Source organism: Cornus florida, unplaced genomic scaffold (assembly GCF_030987335.1).
Source record: "Cornus florida cultivar Cherokee Brave unplaced genomic scaffold, ASM3098733v1 CherokeeBrave_3.0.0_Hap2_Chr11, whole genome shotgun sequence".
Lineage (NCBI taxonomy): Eukaryota > Viridiplantae > Streptophyta > Magnoliopsida > Cornales > Cornaceae > Cornus > Cornus florida.
Window position 1 is genome coordinate 29,167,675 of NW_026775581.1, and position 11,994 is coordinate 29,179,668.

Consider the following 11,994-nt stretch of genomic DNA (forward strand, 5'->3'; position numbering starts at 1 on the left):
GAGAGATACAAAGCACTGTTAGTTGCAAAGGGCTTCACTCAGACCTATGGAATTAATTATCTGGAAACATTTGCTACAGTTGCCAAGATGAACTCTATACGTGTTCTTCTTTCTTTGGATGTAAAGAATGCTTTCCTTCATGGTGACTTAGAGGAAGAGGTGTATGTGACTATGCCACCAAGGTTTAAGCTTGCCAATGGTCAGAATTTAGTGTGCAAGCTAAATAAAGCCTTGTATGGGTTAAAGCAGTCGCCACGTGCTTGATTTGAGAGGTTCAGCACTACTGTGAAAAAAGTAGGATACACACAAAGTCAGGCAGATCATACTTTCTTCGTCAAGAAGCACCAGGGTTGCACCACTCACCATACTGTATATGTTGATGATATTGTTATCACTGGAAATGATCCAAAAGAGATTTGTTGAATGAAGTCATTCTTGGGGACAGAGTTTAAGGTTAAAGACCTCGAATCATTAAGATACTTTCTTGGCATCGAGGTGTGCAGATCGAAGAAAGGGGTGCTCATTTCTCAACGGAAGTATGTGTTAGATTTGTTGGCTGAAACAAGCAGGCTTAGAGCTAGATCTATTGATATTCCCATTGAGCAGAACCATAGGCTTAATGATGTAGATGGAGACCCATTAGATGATGTGGGAAGATTTCAGCAATTGGTTGGGAGACTGATTTAATTATCTCTCACGCGCGCCCGGATATTGCCTACGTTGTTAGTGTGATTAGTCAGTTTATGCATGCTCCACGTACACCTCATCTTGAGGCAGCTCATCATGTTCTTCGCTACCTCAAGGGTTCACCTGGTAAGGGGGAATTGTTTGGCAATCATGGCCACTTGCGTGTTGAAGCCTATACTGATGCTGATTGGGCAAGGTCTGTGAAAGATCGACGATCTACTTCAGGATATTGCACATTTGTTGGAGGTAATTTTGTTTCATGGCGAAGCAAGAAACAGTCAGTAGTAGCTAGATCTAGTGCAAAGGTTAAGTTCAGATCCATGGCACATAAAGTTTGTGAGTTGTTATAGCTACGTACAATGTTGGGTGAGTTGGGTTATCCCATTCACGAGTCAATGAAGTTGTATTGTGACAACAAGGCTGCTATTAGCATTGCCCACAATCCAGTTCAACATGACAGGACAAAGCACATTGAAGTCGATCGACACTTTATCAAGGGAAAGCTTTGTCTTGGGCTGATTTGTACTCCATACGTCAATACATATGATTCGGTTGCTGATGTTTTGACTAAGGGTGTGAGCAAGACTTGCTTGCAAAATATGTTAGTCAAGCTGGGCATGATAGATACCTTTGCACCAGCTTGAGGGGGAGTGTTGTCAAGGGCTTATTTGTTATTACTTATATTATGTTGTGGGTAATTTCCGAAACTTGTTATTATAAATAGAATGTAGTGGAAGGATGAAAGTATTCTTTCATTCTTTCTCTCTTTCCCCATCTCTCTCTTTTTCTCTCATCCGCTTTCTTCTCTTTTTCTTCTTCTTCTATATCACTTACTCTTTATTTGATTATATCTTAAAGTCAACAGACACTAAATCTCTCTCAATCTCATATGTTTCAACCCATAACCTAGGTGCCTATTTATAAAGTTCCAAACTCAATTCCTTGTTGGACAAGGATTACAATTCCTTAGAGTTCAAGACTTTCCAAACAATAAATTACCTAATAAAATACAACTCTAAAATAAAAACCTAATTAGAATAGGAATTTGAGACAAAATTCCCAACAATCTCCACCTTGGCTCAAATTCCATCCAGCCAATTATCGCTTTCCAGGGCATTGATCAGAACAATTCATTGCATCTTCAATCTTGACAATCCTCCTGCAAAACTTCAATTGTCCATACTTACCTTCGATCAGTCAAACCTCCAAGGCTCCACTATGACTACTCGAGCTCCATGCCATGTAGCCCATCACAATTTTTTGACCATCGTGACTGTTGAAGGACATAAAAGTTGAAGAGAGAAATTAAATATGAAGAACACAAGGATATAGACACACAAAGCCAAAAGGGCTACATCACTTTTATTATATTCTCTCTTAATTTTGTTTACAACGACCCACCTCCATTTATGGGTAAATTAGAAAAGACTTGTAAACAAAGAATAGCAAAGACTTGCTTTACAAGTACACTTGCACTACAAGAATATAATTATGAAGGAAAGACTTTAAAGAAAGTCAAACATAAATATGGCAACAATCAATAAGTCCAATTAGGAAAAATTGTTACTCAAGTATAGTAACTTTAACACTCCCCCTCAAGTTGGTACACACAAGTGTCCAACTTGAAACTAAATACGAAGTTGTCGAGAGTCTGGAATGAGTAGATCCGAGAAAAGTTGATCTGGAGATCCAAGACGAGTTGATCTGGAGATCCGAGACTAATTGATCCGAAAATCTAAGACGAGTAGAGTATTGAGTAGGGTATGATAGACCTACTCTGATACCATATTGAAAGATATAAAAGTTAAAGAGAGAAATTAAACATGAAGAATACAAGGATAGACACACAAAGCCCTAAGGACTACATCACTTTTATTATATTCTCTCTTAATTTTGTTTACAACGACACCCACCTCTATTTATAGGTTAATTAGAAAATACTTGTAAATAATGAATAGCAAAGACTTGCTTTACAAGTATTCTTGCACTACAAGAATATAATTATGTGTTGGTGGGCTTGCTATTGGCCAGTGATTGGTGATTTGGCTGAGCAGGCTCAGGTTCCTTGTGGGCCGGTTTTTGGGCCTTCTTGTTCTAAAAAGCTTGGATCATCGTTGTGTGGGCCTTTTAAAGGAAAGGAGGCCCATGTTGAGGTTAATTGTTACTCAAAAGATCATTCAGATGTTGGGGGCTGCAAATTTTTGACTGGGCCAAATTCTGTGCCTGTTGACCTTGGGCCGGTTTGTTCTGGACTGATTGTGGCTAACCGTTTTGATCCACTCTCTTCGGATGATGGTCCGTCGCAGGTTTCTCAAGAGGATGGACGGCAAGCAATGAAGCATTCTCAAGGGCACCGACTGAGATCAAAGAAAAATATCCTTCTCCCTGCCTTCCGAAGAAAGTGGACTCGTAAGGAGAAACAAAAATGGATCCCTCATTCAGATTATGTCCCATGTAAGTTGGACTCTGTGAAAAGCACTTCGCCTTTTGTTCCTTCTTCTTCTACCCCGTCTTCGTCTTCTGGATTGTCGAGGACTTGCTCGGAGAGTTTGATGAGGCCGGTGTCCTCTGTTTCATCGGCTTTGGAGAATGGATTGGAAATTGGGTAGAAGGAGTTGCTTGAGGGTTTTCAGGTGGAGGGGTTAGGATCTTCTCGGCCTGTGGTTTGGAAGGGAGAGAGTGTCACAGTTTGTGTGGGACGTGATGTGAAAATTCGGCTGGATGATGCTTCTGCGACTGTGTTGTTAAGTGAGTTGCGGAATCATTTAGCCTTGAATGGCTTTCAGAGTGGGTCGACTGGGCCTTTGTCTGCAGAGGATTGTGGGACCTCACAGGTTTCCTGCTCACCTCCCTCGTCGGTTTTTGGTGATGTTGATGGTGGGTCGATTTCTTCTGTTAATGAGGATTTGGGGTTGATTCAGTGGAATGGCAGTGAGATGGATTTTGATGTTTTTGCTCCTTTGGCTGTTGTTAGACCGGAAGAGGATTTTGTTGCTGGGAATGTTTTTGATGCAGGGAAGGTTGATGTGGAGGAGGATTGGATAAAGGAGAAGGGTGTTGAGATTGGCTCTTTGTTGGGAGTCTCTTTTGAAGGCAGAATGGAGGAAGCGACAAATTTGTTTCTTGAGGTTCTGAATTCTCAGCAAATGGAAAGAATGGGTTGTAGGGGGAGGAGAGGAAGTTTTCCAGTGGGGGTGGAGGAGAGGGGAGGGTTGAGCCCAACGGCACTTATCACTTATGAAAGAAGGAGCAAGGGTTCTAGGGAGAGGGGTGGACAAAGGAGGGGAGAGACTGTTAATTCTATTGTGTCTCTATGAAGCTACAAATTTTATCATGGAATGTCCGGGGTCTCAATGACCCGGTTAGAAGAAAAGTGGTGAAGTCAGCTATTCGCAAGAGGGGGGGGGGGGGGCATGTTGTGTGTTTGCAAGAAACAAAGATTGCAACGATAACGGATGTGATTGTGCGTATTTTGTGTGTGTGTGTGTTGCGCGCGGGGGGGGGGGGGGGGGGGGTGGATTTGTGGAGTGGTTTGGCGTTTGCTTTGGATGCTATTAGCTCTGCCGGGGGTGTTCTTGTGATGTGAGATAACCGGTGGGTCTCTATGTTGGACTCTCAAGTTGGGCTTTTCTCTACTTCCTGCATTTTCTCTATGGTGGAGGATGATTTCCGTTAGGTGTTCTCTGGCATTTATGGTCCTACTGAGGACAGCGAGCGTCATTTGCTTTGGGAGGAGTTGGGAGAGGCTCATAGGGGTTGGTCGCTGCCTTGGTGTATTGGTGGGGATTTCAATGTTGTTTGTTCTCCTTTTGAGCGATCGACGGGAGGTAGGTGGACGATCAATATGGAATCTTTTGCGGAGTTCATTGACATTTTTAGATTGATTGATTTGCCTTTGGTGGGTGGGCCTTTCACTTGGTCCAGTGGTCGTTCTCCTCCTACCCTCTCTCGACTTGATAGATTCCTTGTGTCGAGCGATTGGGAAGAGCACTTTTCGGATGTTATTCAGGCCACTTTAGCTCGCCCTTTATCTGACCATGTTCCGTTGATGTTGGATTGTGGTGGGCTGCATAATAGAAGATCCCCTTTTCAATTTGAGAACATGTAGCTTCGAGCTGAGGGGTTTCTGGAGCAAGTTCATAATTGGTGGATGGGGTATTGTGTGGCAGGCAACCCTAGTCACTCTCTCGCAGGTAAGCTGCGGTTCTTGAAGAATGATCTTAAGGTTTGGAACAAAGAGGTTTTCGGTAATCTTGTGTGGAGGAAGAATCTGGTTTTTGCTGAGATTGCTGATAAAGATTGTTTGGAGGGTCAGGGCACTTTGGCAGACTCCTTTAAAATTAGGAGAGTGGAGTGTCAGGCAGAGTTTGCGGAGATTGCTGTCTTGGAAGAAATCTCATGGAGGCAAAAGTCTAAAGCTTTGTGGCTCAAGGAAGGTGACAAAAATATTAAATTTTTTCAGACTTGTCAACGCTCATAGAAGGGCCAACCATATTGGGAGGATTCGGGTGGATAGGGAGGTTTTTTGTAAGGAGGAGGAGATTTGTAAGGGTTTTATTGATTTATTTTCTATGTTGTTTACTGAACCGGATGGTTGGAGAACCTTGCTAGCTAGGCTTCATTTTGACTCTATTTCGAGTGAGGAGTGTTCCATTCTGGAGGTGCCTTTCTCTGAAGAGGAAGTTTTGTCTGCTTTGAAAAGCTATAACGGGGATAAAGCCCCAAGTCCTAATGGGTTTTCAATGCGTTTCCTTTTGGAGTGCTGGGAGGTGGTCAAAGAGGATGTGATGGGTTATTTTCATACTTTCCATGCTCATGGCTCTTTTGAGAAGAGTTTGAATGCCACTTTCATTGCCCTCATTCCGAAAAAGGGAAAAGCGTTTGATGTTAAGGATTTTCGTCATATTTGCTTGGTGGGATGTTTTTACAAGTTAATTGCCAAAGTCTTGGTCTCGAGGTTGAGGAAGGTTCTGGATGGCGTCATCTCGGACTCTTAGAATGCTTTTGTGGGAGGTCGTCAGATTTTGGATTCAGTTCTTATTGCCAGTGAATGTGTGGACTCCGGGTTAAGCAGTGGGGTTCTGGGTGTTTTATGCAAGCTGGACATTGAGAAGGCGTACGACCATGTAAGTTAGAGCTTTCTCATTTACTTGATGGAGAGGATGGGGTTCTGCAGTCGGTGGAGGAGATGGATTCTTTTTTGTATCTCTAGTGCTCGCTTCTCTATCCTTGTGAACGGTACTCCAACGGGGGTTTTCTCTAGCTTGAGGGGTTTAAGACAAGGGGATCCGCTTTCCCCTTTCCTTTTCCTTTTTGTGATAGAGGCTCTCAGCAGATTGCTGAAAAAGGCCCTCCACTCTATTTATTGTTGGCTCAGGATTTAAGTCGATTATCATTTGTGTAGATTAGGTTAATATTTATTTGTTGACCAGCCTCATCCTTCCCAACTAATTTGTTGAATCGCCATTTTGAATATAAGCTATCATCACCTTTATTCCCTAGAAGTTAGGAGTTGAAACAGACCACAAAGCTATCTTGGTTAGTCGTCACTGGTCAACGTTGGATGGATTTTCTCTCATCCAATGTCTTCCTCTGTCTAGTGGATGCATGGGGATTTGGTGATACCCTGAGTATACATCTATAAGACTGAGCAACTCATGGCCAGCCATTCCCTTTACTAACATATCGATCCTTGGCAGACGGAAACTGTCTTTGGGGCATGCCTTGTTCAGATCGGTAAAGTCCACACATAGCCTCCATTTTTCATTCACCTTTTTTACTATGGCAACGTTAGCCAACTAGTCTGAGTAATGCACCTCTTGGATAAAGTCAGCTTTCAAAAGTTTGTCGATCTCTTCTAGTTCCTTTCCAGGGAAAAGGTTCTTCACTTCTGTCTGATAGGCTTGAAGGTGGGATCTACATTCAGCTAATGCCCCATTGTGGCTGGATAAATGCCTGGCATGTCCTCATATGACCATGCGAACACATCTTGATTATGTCTGAGGAACTGAATAAGATCATTCCTAAAGTCTGAGAGGAGCAAAGACCCTACACTCACTTTTTTTGCCACATCATTGTCATTTAGGCTAATTTCCACCGTGCCCTCAATTGGCATGGCTCGATCTCGCTCCCTTTCATCCATTTCCTGAACAATCAATCTGTTAGTTCTTCCTTTCTTTAAGGGATGCAACGTAGTATTCCCTGGCCATGGTTTGGTCTCCTCTCCACTCGCCTACACCATGCTCTAAGGGGAATCACATTAACAGATGATAAGTCGAGGTAATGGCCTTCATCAAGTTCAAAGTTGTCCTCCCTAGGATGATGTTATATGCAGAGAGGCAATCCACCACCAGGAAATCCACCGTAACAGTAACCTATCTTGGGTTGGTTCCTACGGCTACTGAAAGAGTAACTTCTCCTAGGGGATAGACCTTGAGAATCCCACCAGTGGTGATCCAGTGGGCCTAAGCTTCTCCTTACCAATCTTCATCTTGTCGAACGCATCAAAGAAAATGATGTGAGCTGAACTTCCATTATCAATCAGGATTTGTCGGATGTTGTAGTTAGCAATCATCATGGTGACAACTAGGGGGTCCTCATGGGGTTGTTGCACCCCCTTAGCGTCTTCATCAGAGAATGTGATGGCAGGCCCTTCCAGACGGGGCAACTTCGGGGGTGGAGTCTCTGCTCCGATTTCGTATACCTCAAATACGCTTCCCGCTCTCCTCGAGTGAGCCCTGTGGGCCAAGCTCGACTCACCGCCTTTTGCATATCCTCTGGATATGACCTTAATCTCCCCCATTGGTTGTTATTCGGGGGGACAGTTGTCTCGGCCTCCCCTCGGGGGATTAGTACCGTCTCTATCATTCCCCGCAGTTAACCTTCGCAGGTGACCCCTTCAGATCAGACTCTCAATTTGATCCTTGAGATCTATGCAGTCTTCTATGGTGTGCCCATGGTCCCTAGAACTTACAGTACCTATCACGAGGCCTCCTTGCTGGATCTGACTTCAACTTCGGCGGCCACTTCAGGGATGGATTGTCCTGGATCTATAGGAAAGTTTGATATATCGACATGTTTAAAGGAGTGTTAGTTAGCATAGCTCTCTACACTCCAGTAACGAGATGTCTTTTCATTCTAATTTACTAAGGACTTCTTACACTTGATTTCGGCAGGCCTCTTCTTGTCTGGCTTCTTGTCGTTTCCCTCTTTTCCCGCACTCATTGCATCTTCAGCGTTCATGTGCTTTCGAGCTCGGACCAACAACTCGACCATGTTAGCAGGGGGCTCCTTGGCTAAAGAGAAGAGGAATCTCGAAGTATGTAGTCGACCCATAAAGGAGGTCAAGGCCACCTTCTCGTCCACCCACCTGTAGCATCTCTGTATTGAATCAACTAATGTAATCTCGTAGTGACTCTCCCTTCTATTACTTCATAGTGAGCAAATAGGTAGTTGGCCTCCTATGCCTCTGGTCTCCGATGAAATGGCCTACAAACTACTTACTCGATTCTTCAAAGATCTCGATGGTTCCGGATTTCAGCTTATTGAATTATACTCGCACTGATCCTTTGAGGGTTGTGAAAAAGGCTCGGCACATGATTTCATCCGGCATAGAGTGTAGATGCATAAGAGCTTGGAAGGTCTCCAGGTGGTTTGGTCCCATCGAAACTTTCTATCAAGGGCATCTTGAACTTGCTTTAGCAGTGGGCATTTCATAATAGCATAACTGAACGGCAAGCTGGTGGTCTGCACCAAGTCATCTATGGCGGCGGGACCTTTTTCTTTCATAACCTGCATCACATGATAGAATTTGTACACCGAGGCCCAACTCTGCGGATCCAACTTGTTACATACCTAGAGAGGAGTAATATACAGTTGTATTAAATACTCAAGACTTTTCTTATACCTCATTTAATGGCCCTCCACTCTATTTATTATTGCATTGGGAGTCAAGTCGATTGATCAAATGTCGTTTGTGTAGATTAGGTTAACCTTTATTCACCGACCAACCTCATCCTTCCCAACTAATTGATTGAATCGCCATTTTGAATATAAGTTATCATCATCTCTATTCCCTGGAAGTTAGGAGTTGAAACGGACTACATAGCTATCTTGGTTAGTCGTCGCTGGTCAACGTTGGGTGGATTTTTTTCTCGTCAATGATGTTTGTGTATATTGAGAGAGACATATTTAATAGCATTGACAATGAAACTACCATCAATTCAACAATTTCCGTTCATGAAAACTTGTTGAGGATAATTATATATATATATATATATATTATGCTTAAGTTTTACATTTATTATTTTGATTCGAATTTTTTATTATAGTACTATTAAAAGTTGCCCCCACTAGAAAAAAATCCGGACTCTGACACGGCCCACTCCCCTCTACCTTTATATATATGGGTTATGCATTATTGTTTTAATAAAAGTTGTCTACATACCCTAGTCTTATATTCTCTCTCTAAGTATTTCACCTATTCTTTGGAGCCGACTCTTCCATTGCTTGTGGAGTCCTTAAGGTCATATAAGTGAAGATTTTGGGGTGAAGAAGCCATTAAAGAACAGCCCTAAGGTATAAATCTTGATTATTGGGTTAAAGTCTGGTCAACCTAGTTGTAAGCATTCCTCAATATTGCCAGTTTTCTCGTAGAGGATAATCAGCAGCTATGTACAAACAATTACAAAAGAGCAATTTAAGCAGAATGCCAAGTAATCTTGGTAATTGTATTGAAACATGACATATAAATTCAAAAAAGCAAGCCAAAAGAAATTTAGGATGCTAAAAAGCAATTAGAAATTTATGCAAACTTCAGTGAAGTATGGACTAAATATAGACGGGGCCACATGAAGCCCAGTGGCAGTTGCTCAATTCAATGTTTTATTTATTTGTTAAGGCAGTTGCCCAATTCAATGTTTTATTTATTTGTTAAGGCAGTTGCCCAATTCAATGTTTTATTTATTTAAACTTTGTATACATGTTTTACCATAATTATAACGTAGTCCCTATAAACTTTTCCCCCACCAAAATCTCTCACTCCTTTACTGTGAATCGGCCTATTATCTCTCTCTCTCAGTCCCGTAGTGTAAATTTCTGAGTCCATTGGACTAAATAGAGACGGGGCCACATGAAGCCCAGTGGCAGTTGCCCAATTCAATGTTTTATTTATTTGTTAAGGCAGTTGCCCAATTCAATGTTTTATTTATTTAAACTTTGTATACATGTTTTACCATAATTATAACGTAGTCCCTATAAACTTTTCCCCCATCAAAATCTTTCACTCCTTTACTATGAATCAGCCTATTATCTCTCTCTCTCTCTCTCAGTCCCGTAGTGTAAATTTCTGAGTCCATTACTGGGTTTAAGGTTTATGACCCTTGAATCCCCCACCCCCTCCGTGTAAAAGGGAATTAAAGTGGGATGGGAGCCGAGTTAAATAGCTTGGTAGTTATTACTGCACCATTTTATACAATCGGTAAGAATGCATAAACAAACATCGAAGTATGATCAGCAACATTGAACAAATTAAATAAAAGATTGGCAAACGGACCAGCTAATAATATTTAGTTATTATCACAAATGCATTAAACTATAAATATGATATAAAATGTGGCACTTGCACACCAAGGAAGATTCCTGTCAAATTTTGTTGCAAAATTTGACAATAGGGGACTTGATTAACATAACAACTATAATTACAATATAAAGAGACAACACCTACTCATCCACTAGGTATTGATAGCACACCACATAAGAACAAATAAACTACTGGTTGTCAGTTTATGCAAAAATAAAATAAAATAAACCAATTTAAGTAACTGCCACAGGGTGATAGTGTACGTCTAAATTCTGGATCTCAATAACAATCTACCTTCCACACGCATATACATATAAGTTTATGATCTAATGCAATACATTGAAAATTACAAGAATCAGTAATATTTTGCAAATCAAAAGAAATTAAAAATAAATAATAATAATAATACCTGTTGCCGAAACATGGGCGAATCATCAAGTTTGGGGAATTGCATCGTTCCTTCCTGCATTTGATCCTCACTAAAACCACATTCATTTGAACCAAATCTCATCTTTCTTGTGAATTCAGTAACTTACTCATGTAATAAACACAATATCGAACAAAAATAAACCCTGGAAGAGCGTCAAAAATGTGGAGAACACGGTTCTGATTCAGTGAATCACATATCAAATATATATATATGATTGACGTAATCAGAATTTCAGATTGAAACCATGCACGGCGTGGAGAGAGAGAGAAAGAGAGCAAGAGAGAGAGAAGGATTTTATGGCTTTATAATTAAGCGGAATTGGAGGCGGCATTGGTTGCTGGAACAAAGGGGACCTCTTCTTGCGATTTTTCATGGCTGTCACTAATAAATAAAAAAATAAAAATAAAAAAACACGCTCTTTTTCCCTCTTCCTCTCTCTAAATGTGTCTGACTACAATTTTTAAATATCCACTGATTTTAACCGCCACCTTCCGGTTCTTGCCAAACCTTGTCATTTAGACTCTGTGTATCAAGGATCAAAGTGTTGGATTTTGTATGTACGAATGTTATGTTTAGAAGGCCGGATTGATGCATTGGCATTAGGATGGGATGAATTTTAGTTTAAAATTTGTACTAAATTTTTTTTTTTTTCACATCCAAAACGCTAATTTGGTACGGCCTTTGTGTTAGAAGTATAGGGACAGAATGTATTGTATTGTATTGTATTCATATGACATACTTAATAAATTTTGAAAAAAAAAAAAACCAAAAAAAAAAAATGACATATTTAATAAATTTTGAAAATATATATATATATATGATATACTTAATAAATTTTGGAAAAAAAAATATGACATATTTAATAAATTTTGAAAAAAAAAAAAAATATGACATATTTAATACAACATTACAAGGGGGTATATATAGCTGAGTATGTGGGGTAAGTGTATAAGTATTGCCCCAGTAAACCTATACATGATACCCATAATTTCAGAGATATGGGATGATCAAGTCCACACTCAAAAATAAAGGGATGTCAAAATAATTAATATTTAAACAACCAGATTATAAAATGAAATGTTGCCCAAGTAATGACTCTAGGAGGAGGGTTGAATAGAGTCTTGGCTATTAATGATCAATTTTCGATTTCAATTAGAATGCAAGTATTAAGCTAATTTTCTCAACAATTGTTCAATGAAACAAACAGAGTTTTAAGCAACTGAAATATCATTTTATCTAGTGATCATACATGTTGAACTTTAAGCAATAAATATAAGAGATAAAAAGAAAGAGATTG

At 40.5% G+C, this 11,994-nt stretch overlaps 1 protein-coding gene across 1 annotated transcript in view; it reads right to left on the reverse strand.

The window, feature by feature from the left end:
* LOC132285520 (ADP-ribosylation factor GTPase-activating protein AGD3-like) overlaps positions 1–11,337 on the reverse strand; it is a 98,274-nt gene extending 86,937 nt beyond the window's left edge. The window contains exon 1 of the mRNA XM_059787708.1: positions 10,677–11,337. Within this exon, the coding sequence (XP_059643691.1) occupies positions 10,677–10,778 (102 nt within the window). The 5' untranslated portion in view covers positions 10,779–11,337. The remainder of the gene's footprint in view (positions 1–10,676) is intronic.
* Positions 11,338–11,994: the final 657 nt, after the last annotated feature.